The 25,170-nt window shown below is 43.1% G+C and overlaps 1 protein-coding gene across 19 annotated transcripts in view; it reads right to left on the reverse strand.

The window, feature by feature from the left end:
- Window positions 1–25,170, reverse strand: part of LOC105475378 (membrane associated guanylate kinase, WW and PDZ domain containing 2) — a 1,478,421-nt gene that overhangs the window by 22,685 nt on the left and 1,430,566 nt on the right. For 10 of the 19 annotated variants that reach the window (XM_071093993.1, XM_071093989.1, XM_071093990.1 and 7 more), the window contains one exon: window positions 24,408–24,496. The exons of 4 other annotated variants lie outside the window; for them this stretch is intronic. In XM_071093993.1, coding sequence (XP_070950094.1) covers window positions 24,408–24,496 — 89 coding nt within the window. Of the gene's footprint in view, window positions 1–2,593; window positions 2,623–8,459; window positions 8,876–24,407; window positions 24,519–25,170 lie in introns of those variants that run through there. 5 more of the 19 variants (XM_071094003.1, XM_071094004.1, XM_071093998.1 and 2 more) reach the window with 4 other exon arrangements.

Below are 25,170 nucleotides of genomic sequence, written 5' to 3' on the forward strand. Positions count from 1 at the left end.
AGGATATCACATACTTTGTAAAATTTGCAGGAAAAAATTTGTATGAGTGTCTATATCCTTGCTACTCAAAGTGTCCTCCATGGACCGCATCACCTGAGAACTTGCTAGAAATGCAGACTCCCCACCTAGACCCACTGAATCTGAATCTGCATTTTAACAAGCTCTCCAGGGATTCACGTGCCCATTGAAGTTCGAGATGGCTCTAAAGTTACCATTTAGTCTGTGAGTTCACTTTGTAAACTGTAGGTGAACTGAAGTTGAGGAAAGAAAGAAGAGCTTCAGCCAGGACACTGAAGTGAATGATAGTTGCAGGAAGAATGAGAAATCCTATGCTTCACAGGACACTTTTTGTTTTCAGACCCTCACAGTGCCTGTTGGTTCAGTTAAGTTCGTGGGCGTTTTCACTGAGCCTAACTCACGTCACGTTACTGGCATAGCCAGGACACAGCTCTTGACTGCCATAGCTATGATTCCAGAGAGGGTGTCTGAATAATACGGTAATAGTGTTTTTAAGTTTTCACAAGTGATTCTAATGGGTGTCTAATATTCACTTACAGGATTTTTTTTTTTTTTTTTAAGTTAGTAAGTTAGTTGCTGTTGTTATAAAGAACATCTTAGAGCCTGTTTATCCAGGTAACACATTCCTGAGATTTGCAGCTGGTTCAGACACTGCAGCCAAGTACCTGGCCCTTCCTCTCTTTGACTGGCAATAAGCTGAGGGAAGAATTGAAATTATACAGGCTCTTCTTTGAAAAACTGAGTTAAAAAAAAATCTCAGTTCTCTAAATTGTAGATGTGATCTCTCACAGCTGAATTAATCAATTAAGCATTTACTCAGTGTCTAAAGGTGCCAGTGTGGGGCTGGTTCTGGGGACCAAAGACTAGGGATACCAGATTCCTGCCTTCAAGAGGGATTGTGTGACTTTGGTTTATCCATGACAAATCTCTTCCCTGCCTGGTAGAAAACCTGGAATTCTCTGTCTTTAATCAATTTATTTTGTGCTCTAGGTCAATAGGAGGACCCATCACAATGAAAAAGTCTTGTTCTTTATCATTTGGAAAATTAGACCTTCTTTCCAAGATGTCCTTAGTCACTGACCCTCATCAGTGTGGATGATCTTTCCTTTACTCTGAGCAGGTTGTTTTTATTCTGTGGGCCTCCAGAGCAGAAAGAAAAACCATTTTAGAGGCGGTTCTGTTGAATGTGCCTGGCACATTGGTGCTAAACAGGCAATAAATCATAATAAATGGAAATAGTCGCCCATGGCATGATCTGATTGAGTCGTTTAAACAATCATTTTGTGTTGACAAAGGGTAGAGTGATTATGCCAGAGGAACTCAAAGGTGCTCGAAACAAATAAACTGCAGAAATTGCTTGAAAAATGTGGGGAGTTATTCCAGGGCAGTAGACTTGCTTCATTCTAGCTCAGTCCTGAAGTCTACAGACCCAGGCGGATGTTTGCAGTTTTGCGGGATGAACCTCCTAGCAACCTGCTAATACCATTCATTCTGCAGCTTGGGGGTTAATCCTCACATTAATGTCACTTAGAGTCACTTAGAGGGCAGCTCCTAGCATACGTGCAACTGTGCTCATACAGACGTCTGTTTGACTTGAACAAGGAAGACATTATTAGTAATAATTCGTGCAAATAGGCTGCCATTGCCAGAGCATTCCTGAGACATCTCCTTGTGCTCTTGGGGCAACCCTCTGGGGCTTGTGGGCGGGGACTATTGTTGTATGTCTTTTCCAAAGGAAAATGCCAGGAGGGTAAGCGACTTCCTTTGGATCACCTTGCAGGCGGGCGGGAGTGAGAGCTGAATTCTAGTCTTCCCCACCCTCTGCCCAAGCAGAGCGAGGTTGAGGGGAGGCACAAGCAGGAAGGAGGACGGGCGCCCCCTGGCGGCCCCTGGTCGTGCCGCAGCCTCACATCCCCACCCACGGGTTCCCTTCTCGCAGCGTTCCCAACCCCGCCCGGCTCAGCGCAGGGACAGGAAGGGGGCGCCCGATTCCACCCCTTTCTCAACCTTCCCTGGGTGGGTAACGTCACCCCACAAGGGTTCAGGTGGTGGTCCCTCGACTGGGAATGAGAGGATCCTGAGGATCCCTCAGGTAGACGTAGAGCAGCGGGGCTCAGCTCTGGAAGCGCGGGAGGACCTCTGGGAACCGCACCCGGGCCGGTCACCTCGCCTTAGAGACAGCCCTGAGTCAGGTCAGGTGGCAATGGGCATGACGTGACACCTCCCACGGAGACGTCTAAACCCTCTTGAAGTCTGCCTGCGCATTTACATCATTCTCTATTCATTATGGCTCAACTCAGGAATGATTGCTGACGGCACTGAAATAAATGACAACCGTGAAGGGGCTAACTGGAGCTGTTAATCCTCTGAGAGGCCTTTCGGCAAGTCATTCTTCCAAGGCGGCTAGATCATTCTGGAGGAGCCTGAAAAGGTGCCTGCTGCTGTCCAGAGTCCGCCTGTGCATCCTTTGACCCTCCACCAGCACTTTGTTGAATGCTTGTGGCGTGTTGATGGGGAAAGATTGAAACTAACTCAAGCTCCTTTAGTACTAGAGACCACATCTGATTCTTCTCACCTGAAGTCTGGGTGCTTTAATGTGAGTCTCTGTGGAAAGAAAAAAATCCACCACTCATTCCAGCTACCTGAATGAAGGTTCCTTTTCACTTACACATTGTTGTTTACTTAGGAAAGAGTGAAGACTAAGCAGCTTTGCACTTTATTTTTGGCAATGCCTTTCCCTAGAACACAGGAATCCACAATTTACTGAGGGGAAATAATTATAAACCTTAAGAGGTGTAAGTTTCAGCCTCAAAAACTAACAAACTGAGAACTAATGTATTTTTGGTATAATTACTAGTTTTACTAAATTTGATTTTTGCCAGACTTTCACCTAAAACAAATGCAAAAAAGAATAGTGACAATGGATTGGGCCATTTACTAGAATAGAAATCTTTCAGGTTCAAGCTCCTTCTCTTTACTCCTTTATTTTCCCAGGGTAGCATGATTAAAGGTAAATGAAAAACCGTTGGGATAATTTGTGTCATAACTTGCACTTCTGTTATGAGGAGGGCATTGTTATTCTATTATTTTATGAGAAACATTCATTAAAATAATGTGACTCCCCCAACTCCAAACTTTACAGTACCATTAATGTTTCCTTTTCAGGACCCAGAGTTCTTATAGCATTCTCTCACTTTTTAAGTTTGTCATGCATTATTTCTAAGTAGACATATGGCTGCTTTAACTAATACGGGCATGTGTGTATGTCTGTGTAGGACTAGAGAAGAGATCTTTTTTTTTCCTCTCTCGGACATAGCTATGAGGAAGACAGGTCAGTTGCAGTTACTGCCATTCCAGAGACAGAATGATAGAGGTGTAAGAGCCACCCACAATGGCATTCACACATCTGCAGACTCTAGATTCTCCTTTTGCTGAACACTAGCAAATCACTTTGAATCAATGCGGAGTTTTAGTATAGCTTTTTGTTCATTTTCTTTTTCACAGCAGTATGGAAGACTGGTTGGTATGACAGAACACTGTGAAATCTTTAATTCATTTTTTCAGCTGACACATATTTTTGGGGACTTGGTAGGTAGTCAGGATACAATGATCAACAAGATAGACAAAGTCAGTGCCCTTGTGAGGCTAATGTACCGTGTGTGTGTGTGTGTGTGCGCACACACAATTGGCTCCCATTAAGAGATGGAATGAATGGCAAAGTTAAGGTGGCCTTTCATAGAATCTCAGTGTTACCTTTTGCTAAAAATGGGAATAAAGGCCAAATGTGAATAGAAACTTGGGACTCAAGAGACTTTATTTGATAAGTCTCTCTTAGAAATCTAAGGATGTGGCCGGGTGCAGTGGCTCACACTTATAATCCCAGCACTTTGGGAGGCCGAGGCGGGTGGATCGCGAGGTCAAGAGATAGAGACCATCCTGGCCAACATGGTGAAACCCCGTCTTTACTAAAAATACAAAAATTAGTCGGGCGTGGTGGCACGTGCCTGTAGTCCCAGCTACTTGGGAGGCTGAGGCAGGAGAATTGCTTGAACCTGGGAGGCAGAGGTTGCAGTGAGCCAAGATTGTGCCACTGAACTCCAGCCTGGTGACAGAGCGAGACTCTGTCTCAAAAATAAATAAGTAAATAAATAAATAAAATAAAACCAAAACAAAAGTAAATCTAAGGATGTACTTAAATTATAGAGACACAGGTATATAGAACAGCAACAGCCATTTAATGATCTTTGGTTGGGGTCTTGTTTTCTTTAGTTTTGTCATTCATTCATCCATTCACTCATTTCATCAAACACTGGGTGACCTATCCATATCCTTTATTTATTTATTTATTTATTTATTTATTTATTTATTTATTTTTTGAGACGGAGTCTCGCTCTGTGGCCCGCCCAGGCTGGAGTGCAGTGGCGCCATCTTGGCTCACTGCAAGCTCCACCTCCCAGGTTCTCGCCATTCTCCCGCCTCAGCCTCCCGAGTAGCTGGGACTACAGGCGCCCGCCACTATGCCTGGCTAATTTTTTTTTTATTTTTGGTAGAGACAGGGTTTCATTGTGTTAGCCAGGGTGGACTCAATCTCCTGACCTCGTGATCCGCCCGCCTCAGCCTCCCAAAGGGCTGGGATTACAGGCGTGAGCCACCGCGCCCGGCAGACCTATCCGTATCCTTAAGGTAGAGCAGTGTGCTAGCCATTGGGAATATGAAAATGAATTTAGAAACACTGCTCTTCATGACCTTGAGGAGCTCACATTCTAGGGAAGGGAGAAGAATACCTGAAGAAATAAATTTGATACAATGTGTTAAGCACTTTAATAGAATTACATACTGAGTAATATAAAGATATAGAAAAGTCCCTCAGAAATACATCTTTGAGAAAAAGAAGCTGAATAATGATGGCATTTTCATGAGCCTTTTCAGTTCCAGTCAACAATTTTATGGTTATGTTTATATGTGAGACAAGCCTTCTTTGCCTTCATCTGAGATTTGAAGATTCACTTAATCAGAGCCTGACTCCAGTTTCCTTTACAGTTATGTACAATTCTCTTAGTAAAGAGCGTGCATGCAGGGTGCTTTATAGCCTTATCCCACAGAACCCATACTCTGGATGGGAGATGTTACATTTCATCTCCATTCTCTCTCCCTTAACTTTTCCCTGCCAGCAGCCATGCTATACTAAGTGCTAATATATAAGCCTTGTGATACTTGCTGTATTGGACATTCAGTGGCCTTGCATCCTTCCCGTCAATGCCAAGGTTAAGAACTAGATGGTTTCCGGCGTCTCAGACCTGGAAGAACTTGAATGATGAACGCACAGTTGAGAAATTCAGGAGAGTTAGGAACTTAATACCAAGGGAAGGCATCCCACTTTCTCTGGGGCCTAAAAAGACCAGAAATAGGAATGTGGGCCAGGCACGGTGGTTTATGCCTATAATCCCAGCACTTTGGGAGGCCAAGATGGGTGGATTACTTGAGGTCAGGAGTTTGAGACCAGCCTGATCAAATTGGTGAAATCCTGTCTCTACTAAAAAAAAAAAAAAAAAAAATCAACCAGGCATGTTGGTGGGTATGTGTAATTTCAGCTACTCTGGAGGCCGAGGCAGCAGAATTGCTTGAGCCCGAGAGGTGGAGATTGCGTTGAGCCAAGACTGCACCACTGCTCTCCAACCTGGGTGACAGAGCAAGACTGTGTCTCAAAAAAAAAAAAAAAAAAAAAAAAGGAATGTGTCCAGTATCACGCCCAGTGAAAATGTGGGTCATCATCATAGGTGAGACTGCTGACCACACGTTTTTAATTACCTTCAACATGTCTTCTGCAAGCTAAAGATTTGACCTGGAATAGAATTCACTAACATATTCATTTGAGGATAAATATCTGCATAGAGCTCTGATAAGCTGAGATATGGCCAAGTCATGGGGCTGCATGTGCGACCTATGAGGACATTCCTTTTGATCAACTTCCTCTACCAAGCAACTCATGATAGCTCTAAAAAAAGAAAAAAACCAAAGTTAGTTATGGACCAATTGAATGATGGCTCCAGCTACCCATATTTGCAGAGCAGGGAAGAACTAAATCAAAAGCTGTAATTAAAAAAGATAATGACTTTTAAATTAGTTTTTATTAATAGAATTAAGCCATATTAAGTCTTGAGATGGTATCATAAGTATGCGAATAAAATGTTCTTCCCTAATGAAAACATATATGGACTGAATAATTTAAAAGTCATATATTACACGTTGGTTTATAACATTAAATATTAAATATATTAATTGGCAATATAAAGTAGTTTATGGACATTTTGTATCACTAGCTAAATAACTAGGTAACTGCTTATAGATCTCTATATAATATAGAGTCCAAACCCACATCAATAGGATGTAAAAGTTTTGATACTGACTAGACAGAATGAGCACTTCTTAGAGAACCATAGGATGACGATGGTGGTTCTGTGCTCTCTGTGCATTGTCTTAATAGGAAAGACACAGAGATTGGGGGAGGATGATTTAGATTATCCACAAATAAATTCTCCCTTGAAGGCAATTAAAATGGGGAGCGGGTGTCAGTGGAATCTTCTTTCCTAGATATGTATCTGGCTCAGCTGTCTGGGGAAGTTGGCATGGAACTGCCTGGGGAGGAGAAAATGAACAGAATCATCTCCTGGTGAGCCTGTAATTGCACCAGCCTAGATTCTGCATGGTAGCCTGTTGCCTTTTAGAAGGCCGCTGAGCCTTCTTGGATTTTCTAATGATGACCTTGTCCCTTGCCCTAAACCTGCCATCTTCTTACACCCCCACATCTCTCCTCTGCCAGCAGTCACTCAGGAGCCAAGCCTCAGGGTTTGTCCTCCTCTGGTTTCCCTTAGTCGGGAAACTGCAGCTCCTGGGTCTCTGCCTGGCTTTCCACTCCCACCCGGGTAGAGGCCCTTGTCTCTGCTCACCTGCAACACTGCCATGGCTGCAATATTGTCCTTGTGGCCCCCAGCTCCAGGGACTCCTTTGTTGCCCCACTGCTCTGATTGCCCGCTCTGTCTTGCTTCTATGGATGGTCTGGGCCTGCACTGTGGGCCTTGTCTGCCTCCCACCGTCTCTTGGGAAGACACCTTACATTCCAGTCACACTCCTTTCCATGCCTCAGCCCCAGCTCTTGCTTGCATTGATTTTGCCTATGACTGGATTGCCCTACTGCCTCTCCGCCTCCTAACACCTGGCTCAGCTCAGACACCGCCATATTCTTGCAGCCCTCTTTGATAAGCTCACAGAGAAAATGCACTTTTCCCTCTTCTGAGCACATGTTGGCTGCGGTTTACTTGCTGATAGGATTGTCTTGGCTTTGCCTATCAGATAACAGCTGTGGCTTATTAATCTTTCCATTCTTCACAGTGCCAAAGTAAGTGCCTTGTACCAAAAGCTTTGTTGATTTGAGGAATGAATCAATTTAAGAGAAAGTCTTGCCCAGGTGACATTTTGGAATGGAGACTCTGAAATTAAATGGCAACCAAATGGACATTATGATGTCTTCACTGGCATATCTTCTATATGCAGGGTATGTTAAATTGGGTTTATTGCTTTGCTCTTATGCTTGAAGGAATGTAGTGCCTTAGGAAGAACGCCCCAGTGGAGAAAACAGTGACTCCCCTAGTACTCAGGTCCTGTGACTACAATCTGTATTTTCACATATGCATATCTCTACATATGACCGTCACAATGGATGTGTCAGTTGGAGTCACTCTCTCACCTTCTTCCTCTTTGCTCCTCATGTTCATTAAAAATATTCCCCCCGCCCCCACCCGATTACTAAAATATCAGTTAGAAGCAATTTGGATAATATTATAAAAATGTATGATCTGGGTGGTATTTCTCACTACCCCCCGAAAAAGAACTCTATTAATTTAGATTTTCTTCCCATTTTTTTCTTCTGATGATAGTTTTGTATAAAACGGACTTTCACTTCATGCTGTTTTTGGGTCAGGGAAGTGGTTTGTCCCAGGGCTTCCATCTAAGGATAAGCCTGAAACATAAGTAGTTCCATCAATTTCTGGTCTTAGTTTTAAGACATTCTGGGGGATTTCCAATGAATATAAGGAAAGCTGGATAATTTTAAGAAATGACTTCAGGCCGTGTGTGGCAGGTCACACCTGTAATTCCAGCACTTTGGGAGGCTGAAGCAGGTGGATCACGAGGACAGGAGATCGAGACCATCCTGGCCAACATGGTGAAACCCTGTCTCTACTAAAATACAAAAAAAAATTAGCAGGGCTTAGTGGCGTGCCCCTGTAATCCCAGTTCCTTGGGAGGCTGAGGCAGGGAAATTGCTTGAACCCGGGAGACGGAGGTTGCAGTGAGCTGAGATTGCACCGCTGCACTCCAGCCTGGGCGACAGAGTGAGACTCCGCCTCAAAAAAAAAAAAAAAAAAAAAAAGACTTCAAAATCAATTTTAATTTATTCTTTCCTTTTACCCTCCGACTTAAGATGTGCTGCTTTTGTTTAAAGGACAGGACATGATGAGAAAGAGACATTGTGAAATAAAAGATGAGATGGCATCTCATAATTTCCACCACATTACCAGTCTCATTAGTAAAGTGCTTCTCCCCGGAAATGGTTATTGCAAGCTAAGAACAAGTGTAAAGATGAGGAATAAGAGGAGCTTAAATTCATCTTTGGCTCAGAGCAGTTAGGGCTAAGGCCCAGAGTTGAAGTTTTTCCTTCCATACATTTTACTTAGTGCTCATACCTTGGCTGACATCTGTTGCACTGCTCAGCCATTCCTGCTTAATTCCTCTCTCAGCCATTCTTCCACCGCAAATCATGGCTGAGACGTCGGTACTTACTCCTGCGATCTGCTCTTGCCTATAACAAATGGTTGCAGACAGAATTGGAGTCCTATGATGTTTTTTTAAGTGGTTCACGGTAGAGCCCCTAACAGCCTTTAACACCTTTGCTCCACTTCTAGTTGTGTATGTGGGCGGTGGGATCTATGTGAACTTGGTAAACAAAACCCATCAGTTCCAAGGATACAGTTTGCGAGACTGTGCCAGACGACATCCTGTAACAGTATACCTGGCAGAGCAAAACCATCGATGCAATGATTCTTTTAAAACATTGCAGAGATGTTGCAACGTTTTCTTATTTAGCTCAGAAGGGGCAAATGAGAATGCCAGGTTTTCAGGGTCTCGCTGAACACCGATGTGCTTCAGAATTGATATCTGTAATTTTCCACACATTTGTACTCGTGGCAATGAAATGCTCACTCTAACATCTTATGGTCCTTTGGCCTATGAAATATGCCGCTCTTTCTCTTTTCAAATACCATTTTATACATTGGGACTGATAATGAGAGCTGTATGATACTTATGTAAAAGGTCAATAAATCGTTCACAATAGAGAAAATTTGCCTGGTAGATGGTTCAGATTTTCTATTTTTCTCATCTGAAAGTTTCCTCAACTCGTTTTGCTAGCTATTACATATGTATTAAATGTTACATCTGTGTTTATATAACACATTTTCATACTCAATTTTGTCCTTGAATAGTTTTTGCCCTTAGCTGTAAACCTGTCTGAACCTTAGGGATCTCGTATTTAAATTGCCTGATGGTTTTAGGCCAAGGTGATTGGCCAGAATTGTGATTTATTTAGTCTCATTTTTCCACACCATAGGCTCTTCAAATTATGTCAATATTACAAAAAAAGAGAGAAGATGGCTATTGAAAGTGAATGTTGGATAGGAATAAACATTCTCAACTCAGTCAAGGTGACCACACAAGACACTTTCTAAACATGCCTGGGACATCTGCTTTGAACAGCAACTGAATGACACAAGAGGATTTAGCAAAGGCTACTGCTGTTCAGCTGAGAGTATTGTATGATTAGAGAGAAAGCAGGGGAATTGAAATGTTTGTTTCTCTCTCAGGTTTACAGGTTAGGGTGGTCAGAAATGCCGTTTGTGTCTTAGATTTCTGAGCTACAAGGTGGTGATCATTCTTCCATGGGCCTGATCTATCTTTATCTGACTTAAGGGATTCTCCGGGGCCTGTCTGCTCTAGCTCTCATTGTGCCTGAAAACATTTTATGAGGACTTTCTTAATGAATCAGCACATATTTGCAAGCGAAGGCATTCTTACCAGGAAGAATGATAACTAACATGGGCTCCACTGGCTCCCTCTACTATCACTAACTCAGCAGCAAACCCCCCGTTGAAGCACTTTCACACTCAAGTTAATAGGAACAGGCCACACAACTCTGCCTTGCCCAGTGATACCTCTGGAGCCAGAAGCTAGTGGTCTCCTGGCGAAGGCCAGTCCCCACCTGGAGCATTGACCTGTTTTGATTCTGTGGATTAGTCACGGTTTAGTGTGCCATAGGTCAGTTCTGTCACTGGCAAATGAAGCCTGCCTGGCATTTATTCTCAGAGAAATGTCTGAAAAGCTCTTACGGCCCATCACATTTCAGAAGAAAGCCATAGTCATGTCAGAGATGTCATGGGCTTCAGCTTTCTCTTGACTAATTGCTCTTCCCCAAAGAAGTACAGTACACAGATGCAGGCGAGCTCTGAGGTGCTGGAGAGGGCCGATGGTTGTTTTAAACTGTCAAGGAAGTATGTTACAAGGTTGTACACAGCCCTCTGTTTCTGAGAAATATTGTTACTGCTGTTTAAAAACAAACTGAAGAAAACGGAAGGAGCAATAAAAATAAAAACAAACTGTACATATACATAAATATTATGCAATTGTTGGTCCTCACTCTCTTTTCCAGTGTTGGAGGGAGTCCTCTTGTGTTAGAGCTTGAGGGGAGGTTTGAGAATTCGCAGTGGAGCCATTGCATAGCCATTTCCATGAGGTCAGGGCTTTGCTGGGTGTGGAGGTGCTATAGTTTGGAGATACATATTCGAGACAGAGTCTTGCTCTGTCACCCAGGCTGGAGTGCAGTGGCACCATCTTGGCTCACTGCAACCTCTGCCTCTTGTGTTCAAGTGATTATTGTGCCTCAGCCTCCCAAGTAGCTGGGACTATAGGCATGCACCACCATGCTCGGCTAACTTTTGTATTTTTAGTAGAGATGGGATTTCACCATGTTGGCCAGGCTGGTCTTGAACCCCTGGCCTCAAGTGATCCACCTGCCTTGACTTCCCATTGTGCTAGAATTACAGGCATGAGCCACCACACCCAGACTTTATTTTTTTGAGACAGATCTTGCTGTCCCCAGGCTGGAGGACAATGGCACCATCACAGCTCACTGCCTGGGCTCAAGCAATCCTCCTGCCTCAGCCTCCCAAGTACCTGGGACTATGGCACATACCACCACACTTGGCTAATTTTTGTATGTTTTGTGGAGATGGGGTTTTGCCATTCTGCCCACACTGGTCTTGAACTCCTGAACTCCAGTGATCCACCCGCCCTGGCCTCCCACATGTTGGAATTACAGGTATGAGCTACTGTGCCCAGCCGTTAGTTTGGATTTTTGACCCTCCAAACCTCATGCTGAAATTTGATCCCCGATGTTGGAGGTGGGGCCTGGGAGGTGTTTGGGTCATTGGAGTGGCTCACTCTGAATGGCCTGCTGCTGTCCTCACGGGACTGGGTTCTCCTTCTCGGTTTCCTGGGGGATGAGTTGCTGAAAAGAGCCTGGCACCCCCTCCTCTTTCTTGCTTCCTCTCTCAGCACGTGACTGCTGCACACAGTTTACCTATACCTTCCGCCAGGAGTGGAAGCCGCCTGAAGCCCTCACCGGAGGCAGACGCTGGTGCCATGCTCCACAGCCTGCAGAACCACGAGCCAAATAAATCTCTCTGCTTTATAAATGACCCAGCCTCAGTATTCCTTTTACAGCAAGAAAACAAACTAGGACAAAGGGGCAGCTATCCTGGACTACTGCTTACTCTCAGCAATGGGGACTTTCATTACATCACACGGCCCCTGCCAGGGCTCATAAATGTTTGGCTATTGGGGAAAAAAAAGCCTTTAATAATTTACTTTATCACCTAAGAGTGGCCTCCAAAGCTGGTTATACATGACAACCAGAACATGACCCCCTATGAGGATGCAGATACCTGACCCACTGGTTTTGCTTTTCAAAGTTACCCTGAGGAAATAATCAAGGATATAGATGAGAAGATACAGCTTCAAGGATTTTGTTTTTTGGTAGGATTTTTTTAAAGTAGTGGAAAAATTAGAAAGTTAAAATTAAAGAAAAGTCATCCCAATAGGAGACTGGTTAAATGATAAATGTATAGAACTAAAAGCTGAGCAGCCAGTAAAAACAAGGTCTAGAAGGATATTTGTATCATGGAAAAGTAGTCAAAATATTGTCAAATAAAAAATGCAGGTTTCAAAATAAAATGGTTACATTTTTAAAAAGAATTCTTTTACCTCTTTTGATTATTTCTGTTTTTGAGGTATTCTATAATTAACATGTAGTATTTTGTTAAAATCAGAAAAGTTACCTAAAAAAAGAGAGCCCATTAGGGCATCATTTGAGAACTAACGCTGCTTGCAGAATGACAGTAGGAACGTTTTCAAAATTGAGATTTAAAATACATCCTTTTAAAATGTCTGTCCTAGGAGTTTTAGAACATTGGCCTTTCAAAGAGCTTTGTGAGATGGGTGGGTGAGGAGGCCCTTAATACAGAAGCTGTCCCAGGACTGTGTTATCCCCTGTCTAAGGGTGCAGGGAAGTCAGCGGGAGGGGCCCTTCTCTGTCCCTCCTTCCCTTCTCCTTGTCAGACTGGCCCCAAGGGGGTGAGACCTGTGAGGTCAGACTGGCTATGCTCCTGCCATGGGAATATGCCTATATTTGAAGGTCAAAAAGTGAGGCCAAAGCTTCTAAATGCTTCTCTCTGGAGTAATCTACTAACCAGAAATTCAGAAAAACATAAACAGCTTTCCTTTATTTTCTCTTCTGAGGTCTCTGGCAGGAGCAGATGTTTGTGGCTGTCTTTCCCCATTATCATAAGCTCCAACCCCCAGCTGTGAGTCCATCTTTCCCTGTTTCAAAGTAGAAGTTGCCCATTTATTGGGGTGGGTGGATTAAGGAACGATCAAGTAGGGAAGGATGACAAAAACGCAGAGTGAGAAAAAATTTCAGCTGAAAAATTGTTTACTCTTTGCTGGGCTATAGAGGTGAAAATAATTGACTGGATTTTGTTGCATTCTGTTCAGCAGTCCAAACTGAACCTCCAGCTTGCTGTGAGTATTAAAGGCTTAGTTCCAGCCTTTTGATTTTGCAAGCACACTTGTACTCCCCCGAGATCTACCTCAGAATCTGCTGGATCCAATACCACTTTCTTTTATGGATTGAGTTTATTTTGTACCTTCTCTTCATAAGCGGAGGAAACCAGGCCTACCAGTTAGGTATGGTAGTTCTTTCTCAGAATGCACTCACTTTATGCAGCAATACACATATTTTATTTTATTTTATTTTACTTTTTTGAGACGGGGTCTTGCTGTGTTGCCCAGGCTGGAGTACAGTGGTGTGATCTTGGCTCACTGCAACCTCCACCTCCCGTGTTCAAGTGATTCTCCTGCCTCAGCCTCCTGAGCAGCTGGGATTACAGGTGTGCATCACCAGCCCTGACTAATTTTTGTATTTTTAGTAGAGATGGGGTTTCACCATGTTGGTCAGGCTGGTCTTGAAATCCTGACCTCATGATCCACCTGCCTCAGCCTCCCAAAGTGCTGGGATTACAGGCGTGAGCCACCGCACCTGGCCTAAAGGGATATAATTTTTTTTCTGGGATGCTGAAGACTGGAGAGGTAGGAATTCTGTCTTTTAAAAAGCCCCCATCTCACTCTGTGGGCATTCTCCTTCACATGGGTGTGTGTATGTATTATATTCTTATGATGTCACAATTATTTAAGCCCCTTCATTCATAGGCATGCTTGTTTTTTTTTTTTTTTTTTTTTTTTTTTTCCTGAAAGACCATAACCTTCTGGAGGGAAGGACCTGACCTTGCTATTTCATTTAATCTTTTTTTTTTTTTTTTTTTTTTTTTTTTTTTTTTCTGTTTTGAGACAGGGTCTTGCTCTCTGTCACCCAGGCTGAAGTGCAGTGGTGCAATCATGACTCACTGCAGCCTCGGCCTCCAGGGCTCAAGCGATGCTCAACCTCCTGAGTAGCTGGGATTACAGGCATGCACCACCAAACCTGGTTAATCTTTGTATTTTTTGTAGAGACAGGGTCCCACCATGTTGGCCAGGCTGGTCTCGAATTCCTGGGCTCAAGCGATCTTCCTATCTCGGCCTCCCATAGTGCTGGGATTACAGGTGTGAGCCACCACGCTTGACCTTAACCTTATTTCTTTTCGGTCATTCATTCACACAATGTATGCCTGTCTCGGCCTCCCACAGTGCTGGGATTACAGGCATGTGTTTTTTTAAATAGTTGCCATCCACTGGTGTGAGGTGATATCTCATTGTGATTTTGATTTGCATTTTCCATCCAGTGTTAAGCATAGGGCTCTGGGCACGATCGTGCTTGCTAATAATAGATCTAGTGGCTTCGGAACTGTAAAACAGATAAGATAATAACCTAGTAAAAATTTCCAAAGAGACAAGGTCACAGAAAGGCAAAAAGAAAGCCATGATCTTCATGTCACATTTTGCAATACTAAATAACCTGGCAATGTTTGCATTTACATTACCTATTCCCATAGGGAGTGCCTCAGACTGCCACTTGCGGCTCCCAGTGAAGACGAATGGAAAGGCTTCTCCCTTGTCAGTGTGCTTCTGAGTCAGAATCAGGATTGTGTTCTATTAGCATTTGTCTATTTTGCAAGCTCCTACCTAGAGTGGCTGTCAAGACTACTGATATTCCTTCTCCCCACTGAACCTGGGCTACTGTCTATAAGGAGTCATTGTGAAAAGAGGTGGGGTACAAAGGAATATAAATAAACCACTGACACCTCCCAGACCCTGGAAGCTCCTTTTCTATACATGCAGTTCTGCTTCCTTACTGCCCCTGGAGGAGTCCTCCTTCCAAAATCAATCAGGGACAGGACTCAAAACAATAGCAGCAAAAACAGAAGCTGAACAAAAACCTGATAACTAGAGAGTGAACTGATGATAATGCCAACCTTATGATAATGAGCTGCCTGGCTCCTACTGATTGCTCCTTTAAGAAACTCAGCACCTCTTATCTAACTGTCCTGAAGGCTGCATAATGTACCAAATGAAGCTCAGCAAGGGGGGCAATCCTTCGTGCAGTAACCTCCACTGAAGGCTTAGGGCCGCTGGATCACCTGTGTGGCAGTGTCTTTTTTTTCATTATTGCAGTAAAAAACATAAAACTTACCATCTTAACCATTTGTAACTGTGCAGTACAGTAGTGTTATGTGTAACAGATCCCTAAAACTTCATCTTGCAAAACTGAAACTCTATATCCATTGAACTCACCCTTTCCCCTCTCCCCAGCCCCTGGCAACCACGTTCGACTTCCTGTTTCTAAGAGCCTGACTACTTTGGATGCCTCATAGAAGTGGAATCATGCAGTATTCATCTTTTTGTGACTGGCTTATTTCACTTCCCATAATGTCCTCAAGGTTCATCCATGTTGTAGCAGATGACAGGATTTCCTTGTTTCTTAAGGCTAAATAATATTCCATTGTAATACCATTTGACCCAGCAATCCCATTACTCGGTATACACCCAAAGGAATATAAATCATTCTATTATAAAGATACATAGATGCATATGTTTACTGCAGCACTATTTACAATACCAAAGACATGGAATCAGCCTAAATGCCCATCAGTGATAGACTGGACAAAGAAAATGAGGTACATATACACCATGGAGTACTATGCAGCCATAAAAAGGAACAGGATCATGTCCTTTGCAGAAACATGGTTGTTGCTAGAAGCCATTATCCTCAGCAAACTAACACAGAAACAGAAAACCAAACACTGCATTTTCTCACTTATAAATAGGAGCTGAATGATGAGAACACATGGGCAAATAGAGGGGGGAACAACACACACTGGGGCCTGTTGGGAGTTGGGGGAAGGAGAGCATCAGGAAGAACAGCTAAGCGACGCTGGGCTTAATACCTTGGTGATGGGATGATCTGTGTAGCAAACCACCAAGGCACATGTTTACCTGTCTAACAAACATGCACATCCTGCACATGTACCCGGAACTTAAAAGTTGAAGAAAAAAGAAATTCCATTGTATGTAGGTGTACACACACACTGACACACACACATCCCTCCCACATTTTCTTTATCCATTCATGTGTTGATGGACATTGAGGTTGCTCCACCTCTTGGTTATTATAAATATTGTGAATAATGCTGCAACCAACATGAATGTGCAAGTATCTCCTTGAGATCCTATATATTTTATATGCATATATATTTTATGTGTGTGTATATATATCAATTTTATATATATATATAAAATATCCAAAAGTGGGATTGTTGGATTGTATGGTAATTCTATATTTATTTTTCTGAAGAACTTCCATACCGTTTCCATAATGGCCACACTTATAATCCCACAAACAGAACTCAAGAGTTCTAATTTCTTCACCTCCTTGCCAACACTTGTTATTTTCTGTGTATTTTTATTTTTATTTTTGAGATGGAGTTTTTCTCTTGTTGCGTAGGCTGGAGTGCAATAATGTGATCTCAGCTCACTACAACCTCTGCCTCCTGGGTTCAAGTGATTCTCCTGCCTCAGCCTCCTGGGTAGCTGGGATTACAGGTGCCCTCCATCATGCCTGGCTAATTTTTTGCATTTTTAGCAGAGAAGAGGTTTCACCATGTTGGCCAGGCTGGTCTTGAACTCCTGACCTCAGGTGATCCACCTGCCTCAGCCCCCTGGTGCTAGGATTACAGGGGTGTGTGTGTGTGTATGTGTGTGTGTGTGCGTGTGTGTGTTTAATAGTTGCTATCCAATGGTGTGAGGTGATATCTCAATGTGATTTTGATTTGCATTTCCCTGATAATTGGTGATATTGAACATCTTTTCTTACGCTTGTTGGTCATTTGTGTATTTAAGTCTTTCACAACAATAGCACAACTTGGGGTTTCTAGCTAGAGCTTTTACATGCCTTAGAGCTTTGGATGTAGAGAGATTGGGACATGGTTTCACTGTATTTGACCACTGAAAGGCAAGCAACATTTCACTTACATGGTGAGTAAGCAGGGAGATTTTTTTTGGCTGGGCATTGCCTGATATTTTACTTTGAAAACAAGCTAAAGATATTGACTGCTGTATGCCCAGAGGTAATAAGCTATTGATGGCTATAATGGAAAAGGCCAACTGAACAGATGTATTTTACTTGGGAGAGAAATTTTTTCTCCCCTCTGGCATTTTATGTATATATATATGTGTGTGTGTGTGTGTGTATACATATCACACACACACACACATATATGAGAAACATCTTGAATATAAAAAGAGACATTAAGTATTCCTGCTACTTGCTTTTTCTGTGGTAGTGAATTTTCATTAGGAATTGCAAAAAGACCCAAGTTGTTTTTTTGAAGGTACTATGCTAACATCAAACAATCTTTCATCAGAAAAACCCAGTGTATGAAAGTAGCTAGCTCCAAGTGGTCACAGTGCAATGATTGTGTCCATACATTAAAGTTGGGGTTATGAGGGAAAGTAGCCTCTGTGTCACTGCTCATGTGTCACAAAGTAGCAGGAAGGTGACACAGAGCCTGGAGCAGGGAATGGGAATGTCTGTGTTCTTTCTCTCCTTTGCCAGCCTCCCTCCCCCCACTTTTCCATGCCCTTCCCTGGGGACTCCATCTGCTCTTTTGGTTTTAACTGCTGAAGCCACAACTATGATGCAGGTACTTGTTGTGAATCACTATTTGAATGTTCACATACATCTTAAAATTCCATTTTTTGCTTTTGAGATGGAGTTTCGCTTTGTTGCCCAGGCTGGCATGTAATGGCACAATCTCGGCTCACTGCAACCTCTGCCTCCCGGGTTCAAGCGATTCTCCTGCCTCAGCCTCCTACATAACTGGGACTACAGGCACGTGCCACCACGCCTGACTAATCGTAATCCCAAAGTGCTGGGATTACAGGCATGAGCTACCGCTCCTCAGATTAGTTCATTCATAGTACTCTCCATGTTAGCATTAAAAAGGAACTAAGGCATCATATAACTGAACCCTATTATTTTATGGATGAGTAGACCAAGGTCCAGAGAAATTAGGTAATTCTTGAAAGGCTGCACAGCTAGTTAACAGCATCACTTTAGAATTTTCCTACGTTTTTTTCCCTGACGATGGGCTCTGCCGTTCTCTCAAATACTTAGTTTCTAATGTGGGGATACTTTTTGAGTCCTTCTTAATTCTTAGTCCCTTTTACCATCATTCAGCAGGTTTTATTGATTCTTCTTTCAAGCCTCTTGGTATTGCCAACTCACGTGCATCTTACTTCTGTTTTTAGTACCTCATGACCCCATCCCTGCATCTCCTAGGTTATCTTAATAGCTTATCTGATCTACCTCTAGTCCACTGGTTCTTAGCTCTGGCTGCTCATCATATTGACCTGGGGCATGTTAACATGAGGCAAATTTGGTTAAACTTGGTATAGACCCAGGAGACTAGAAGGGAGCTTAGAGAATTTTTGTGGTGGCCCCTTTTCACAGCAGAAAGGCAGGTACAGAATCCCATTCAGACAGACCTAACGTTAGCTCTCGTTCCACAGGTCCTGGTTACCTTCTGTCTCCAGGAGACTGTGCTAGATGTGGCATTTCTGCAGCCCAGCAGCAACTCTGGCACATTAGACTGCAGTTTGTGCTGCCAACATAGGTCACAATTACAATTTGAGAAACAACACTTTGTAGTAACAATAAAACTTAGATGAACCAGAAGCAACTACCTGGAACATTCAATTAGCCAGTTTTCCTCCACTCAACCATTAATGCAAAGAGATTCATTACATGAGAATAAGTGGATAGGCAGGAAATTATTTAAAAAACAAAACAAAAGGGAAACCTCCCCGCCCACCACCTTTAGATTAGGTTGAGAGTATTGGTGGAAATTTGGGCCATCAATCTTGTAGATGGCTTCTACAACCATCTAAACAAAAACCTGCACTGAAATTTGCTGTCAGAATGATGACTTCGTGATACTGCAAGATGTTTATTCGTCCATTCACTTATTTATTCAGTCTTTCTTGTTGTCCTCAATCTGCTAAGCACTGTACAAAGAACCTAGGTTCCTGGCTTCAAGGAGTTTGAATACCACAAAGGGGAGGAAGTATGTGGACACTGATAACTATGCTGCGAAGCAGAGAGTGAAAGAGAACGGGAGAGAAGCATGAGGGCTATGAGACTTCAGAGGTCTGAGAGATCCCTTCTGATTGCGGGACTTGGGAAAGGATTCATGGAGGAGGCAGGCTTTGGACCTGGTTCTTGAAGGAGGACAAGATTTGGGGAAAGGGTTTACTAAGCCAAGAAAACAGCATGTGCCCAACCCTGAAGGTGGGGATGCAGGACAATGACAAGTGTTCCTGTGTAACTGGAACACACCTATGTTATGGAATATTGCGTGAGATAGGAGATCAGAGTGAATAGCAGGACGGGGCCAAATTACGGATGGCTTGGGGATGCACTTAAAGGCTTTCTGTTGGGTACAGCGGCTCACACCTGTAATCCCAGCTCTATGGGGGGCCAAGGCAGGCAGATCACTTGAGGCCAGGAGTTCGAGACCAGCCTGGCCAACACGGCGAAACCCTGTCTCTATTAAAAATACAAAAAATAGCTGGGGGCGGCGGCATATGCCTGTAATTCTAGCTACCTGGGAGGCTGAGGTGAGAATTGCTTGAACCAGGAAGGCAGAGATTCCCTTGAGCCGAGATTGCGCCACTGCACTCCAGCCTGAGTGACAGAGCAAGACTGTCTCAGAAAAAAAAAGCTTTTCTTTTTTTTTTTTGGGTGGAAAATATTTTTGAGTGGAGCAATCCTTTAGGACAATTGTGGCATCAATGAGCAGGGAAGATATACCATAGCAGTATAGCAGTAGGGCAAACAGGTAAAGGCTGTCTAATCCAGGGGAGTGGGCCTGAACTGGGAGAGAATGACAATGGGAATGGAGGACAGGCTGATGTGGGAAATGAAAGAAGTATGCTCACACCTGGCGACTGGTTGTACACATACACACAGACACCGACACACACACACAGACAGACACACACACAGACACCGACACACACACACAGACAGACACACGCAGATACAGACACACACACACAGACAGACACACGCAGATACAGACACACAGACAGACAGACAGACAGACACACACAGACACCAACACACACACAGACAGACACACACAGACAGACACAGACACACACGAGTAGGGAAGCCAGTCAATGTAGTTTTGAGCCAACCATGAGGGTTGATGGTCCCTTAATTAAGAGGTGATTCAAAAGGAGGAATATTTTGGGAGGGAAGGTCATGAATACAATTTTGAATACATAAATGCAGGGTATCTGGGTAGAATTGTCTAGCAGGCAGCTTGACGTCTTGGGATGAAGCTGTGAAATGAAGGCAGGGGTGGCAAACAGACACAAAAGTCCTCTGCACGGCGGGACAGGTAGAGCCATGAGAGCAAGAGAGATCCTGAAGGAAAGGGTGGGGAGGGCTGTTACGGGTGGAAAGAGAGTTGAAGACCCCAGAGGAGCAACTGAACAGGTAAGAGAAAATCCAGCGAATACACTGACCAACAGTGTTAGCTGTTACAGGGAGTCCTAAGGGGCTGAAGGGTTGAATCCGTCATTAGATTTTGTTATCGTAGTGAAACTGGTGATCTTTGAGGGGACTTCGTCATTGGAGTCTTGATAAAATTCAGATTTCAAAATGCAGTATGTCATGGGAAAAGAGAAACTGGGGAGAGCACGCCTGTTTCCAGAAGACTTTACATGTCAAGACAGGAAAGGAACCCAAGAAATGCTCTCAACAGGAGTGTGATTGTTTTTTTTTTTGGTAAACTACAAGCACCCCGTTTTCCTTAACCATTCCCCATATAGAGAGTTACTTTAGTGTAGAGGTGGTATCTTACTCATCTTTACACTCTGACCACCTCTGCCCTCTGAAAAAAGGAAGCAGAAACACCAGGGCCTGGGCCCCCATGGCTGGAGCTAAGTGGGAGCTCTAGTGATCTCAACGGGGTGCCCACACTGGGTGGGTTCCTGGAGTGGCTCAGAACATGGGGAGGCATGTGGGGAGGGCCTCTGGAGAGGTCCATGGAGTAGTAGGTGAAGGCCACTTCCCATCCACAAGCCACACAAAGCCATCATGTCTCGAGTGCTATGTGCCTGGCATTGCGCCAATCCTCTCCACTCTCCCTCCTTTTCTAACTTGCTTCCCAGCCTGTCTCTGGACGGTGCAACCACTTTTTCATCTAGAAAATGGGTAATTATTTTTGAAGCCCCTCTCTGGCTTCCAAATGGCTTTTCTCTTCTGGTTCTCTTCCTGTCTCTCAGATTGCCCTCTCCTGATTTTCTTCATCAACTTCTCCTACTTCCCAGTCCAATGTGGCTCTGTCATCTGGCGCTCCTCTCTATGTACACAGTGGGCGCTCTCTGGGAGAGCTCAGCCCCACTTATGGCCCCAAGTCCTCTCCAAGACTCCCCAAATGCTCTGGCTCCAGCTCCTGAGTGCCTCATCCAAGTGCCCTATTTCTGGCTTTCCTCACTTCAGTGTCTCTCAGACCTTTGAAGCTCAACAAGTCCAAAACTCACCTCATCATCCTTCTGCCTAAGCTTGGCCCTTCACTCGTGTTTCCTGTTAGCTTCCTGACATCATCTTCCACCCAGCCTCGGGTCACAGTCCTCCTCCCTGATCCTGTCCTTCACATTCATTATTCACCAACCTTCTTTATTTCATCAATGAAATGACTGAAATATCCCCAATATCCAACCCCAATGTGCTATTTCCACCACCACTTTCTTAATTCCGGCCCTCATGTCATTTGCTACTGAGGTGTATTTCCAAATACAGATGTTTTTACCCTCCCATTAAAAAATTTCTTTTGGTGACATCTGATTACATAAACCGCAGAGTCCTTTGCTTGGGATAGAAGGTCCTTTTTTTCTTTTCTTTTCTTTTGAGACAGGGTCTCGCTCTGTCACCCAGGCTGGAGTGCAGTGGCACAATCATAGCTTGTTGCAGCCTCAAACTCCTGGGCTCAATAAATCCTCTTGCCTCAGTTTCCCAAGTAGCTGGGACTACAGCCACATGCTAGCACACCTGGCTAACTTTTAATTTTTTTTTATAGATAGGGTCTTGCTATGTTGCCCAGGTTGGTCTCAATCTCTTGGCCTCAAGCCATCCTCCTGCCTTGGCCTCCCAAAATATTGGGATTACAGGTGTGAGCCACCGTGACCAGCCAGAAGGCTATTTTTTAAAGGGCTCCTCCTTCATTTTGGCCATCCCCCTTTCCCATTTAGTCTATGTTTTCTGAACACATCTCCCTGACTTTGCTTGAACCATTTCATGTGCTTGGAAACAAACAGCCTTATCTTTTTCCCACTCTGGTGAAAGCAATGCCCGGCTAAAATGTTACCACTTGGGTAGAATTTTCTACAATTCTGCTAAGCAGATTTAGTTTACTGCCCACTTTGGGTTCTTATCACCCTTTGCTAATGCTATTTATCTTGCCCCATTACATAATTATCTCCCTGTCTTCCATCCTAGCTTATGAATGGACGTGGCAGAGCCTTTCTTATTAATCTTTATATCCCTTGCAATGAGCAGCAGACCTTGGGTCACAGGTGGTGCTTGATAGATGCTTATGGAACTGAACTGAAACCACAAAGAGCCCTTGCTCTCTTTTTTTGAAGTTAACGACTCTAGTGAATTGACTCAGGCCTCCTCATCCCCATGGATTACAGACTAGTTAAAGTAAATTATATGGCAAGCATAGACCTTTCTTTTGTCAGAAACAGAAATCTATCCCTCCTAACCTATAGTCATCAGATTTCCCCAATAATTATTCCATGACTTTATCTCTTTTCTAGCACATTGCAACTTTCTCCTTTATGCCCTAGGTTAGCTACGTAGTTTTCCCCTGATCAACAAGTTACCTTTTGAGAGACATATTTTGGAAAATTAAACATTTCAAACTTGTTTTTGTAGACAGCTTCAAGGAATGACTGTGATGGTTGTGTGTGTGGCTGTGTGTGTGTGTGTGTGTGTGTGTATGTGTATCTACCTAAATTTATATCAGCATAAACCTTTTTGATAAGAAGATGTTTAGTAGTAAGCCAATTAAATAATTTACTTAATGAATAATGTTGTCTTTTATGTTAAATTCTAGCCAGACCTGGATGGTAATTAGCAGGGTCATTAATAATTGGAAAATATGTTTCAGAAAAAATTCAGAGAGCCAGTTTAAAAGAATTTGGTGGAGAGACGCTTAGCCATGGCTGTGACAGTGTGAATGGGATAGAATCAAACCAGAATTGAGAAGGTGTCAGTTTGATTTATACTTATATGGCTAACTATGGAGACTAAGCATGAGTTCAGTTTCTGTTAAAAAGCCAAAGTGACGTATAAAATCCCAGTCCAATTAAATTGTGGTAGTAGCCACATGCCACCACAGAACGTGGCAGTGAAATGTGGGCTGCTCTAGGGATGTATTTGAGGGGTAAAAAGTTGCTTGAACCATAGTTGCAAGGCTATCATCTACATTCCGATTTTTAAAAATATTACGGGTTACATTTTCTTTTCTTGAAATTTTTTACCAAGGCTAAAATGTAGCCAACACTTGAGAATATTCCTTTTGAAACAGTAGCGAACACTAACTCGATGTAAAGTTATGACTATTTAAAAAAATAGTCACAAATGGGCCCTTAACATTTTTTTTTTTCTTTAAACTTGGTGCATCACTGAGTATGGAGGAAGGAAGGTGACAGGATCTTGTCCTGATTGGATAGCTGCCACAGAGCAGGCTGGGAAGTACCCATGATGCCAGGTGGAGTTGGAATTTCTAGGGCTAGAAGGTCTGGCAACTGTGGCTCTCTTTCTATCGGACACAAAAAGGATAGCTTAGGTTACAGCTGTCTATACTTTGGCTGAGAGGAAACAAATTCAGTGACTTGCACTGAATCCAAGGGAGGATGCTCTGAAACGTGTGGGGTGGAATGCGGCCAGTGCTGCTCTGCTGTTCTCTACCTGCTTCCTTCCTGCTGGGGTCATTCTAGGCTGGCCCCCGCAAGAATGCGGTGCATCTCAAATTTTCATGGATCTGAAAATCCTATCCTTATCACTTCCAAGGTCTCAGCTATACATATATTCCAGAACTCTAGAAATAATTAGACAAGCTACTATGAAAGAGAAAGCATTAGACATCAGTTAAAAACATATGCAAAACCAAGGCTCATTAGAGAAAGATAATATTCATGCAGATTTTACAAACCGTGTCTTTAGGGTGGCCCAATAAGTAGAAATATGGGGACCCATGCTTGTCACTTTTCATGCACATGGAGAGACTGGAAGGTACCATTCCTAAAGGAAGGGGAGGAACAGCCTAGGACCAATCATTAGAATTAACAGAACCAGTAACAAAGATATATTATTACTGTTAGAATCAAGATTGCTTAGTATGTTTAGAGCAGTCGAATAAAAATTATCTAGGCAGTAAGAATAAAGACTTTAAGTAAAGCTAACCCTATCAAGCATGCAGCAAGTGAAATTAGTGAAAGACTGAGCTATATGTGTATTTCAAAAGTAGACTTTTCTCAAAATATTGAGGGCATCCTGAGGTGCTTTAATGGAGGCACAAATGTTAATAAAATTTGAAATGGTAATATGTAAATTCTTGTAGGCTTTTCTCATAATAATGAGATGTTTTAGTGATATCAACTGTCATTTGAGAATCAGTCACAGTAATCATTTCTAAAATTTAAAAGGATTATAAAAATAAATACATAGTGTCCCCATGTTTATATTTATATTTTCTCTAATAGTCTCATAAATTCATATAGTTCCCCTTACCACTAAAACTTTTCTTATTAAATTCAAAGTTCATGGTCGGGCATGGTGGCTCATGCCTATAATCCCAGCACTTTGGGAGGCTGAGGTGGGCAGAACGTTTGAGGTCAGGAGTTCAAGACCAGTCTGGCCAACATGGTGAAACCCCATCTCTGCTAAAAATATAAAAATTAGCTGGGCGTGGTGGT

Source organism: Macaca nemestrina, chromosome 4 (genome assembly GCF_043159975.1).
Source record: "Macaca nemestrina isolate mMacNem1 chromosome 4, mMacNem.hap1, whole genome shotgun sequence".
Classification (NCBI taxonomy): Eukaryota; Metazoa; Chordata; class Mammalia; order Primates; family Cercopithecidae; genus Macaca; species Macaca nemestrina.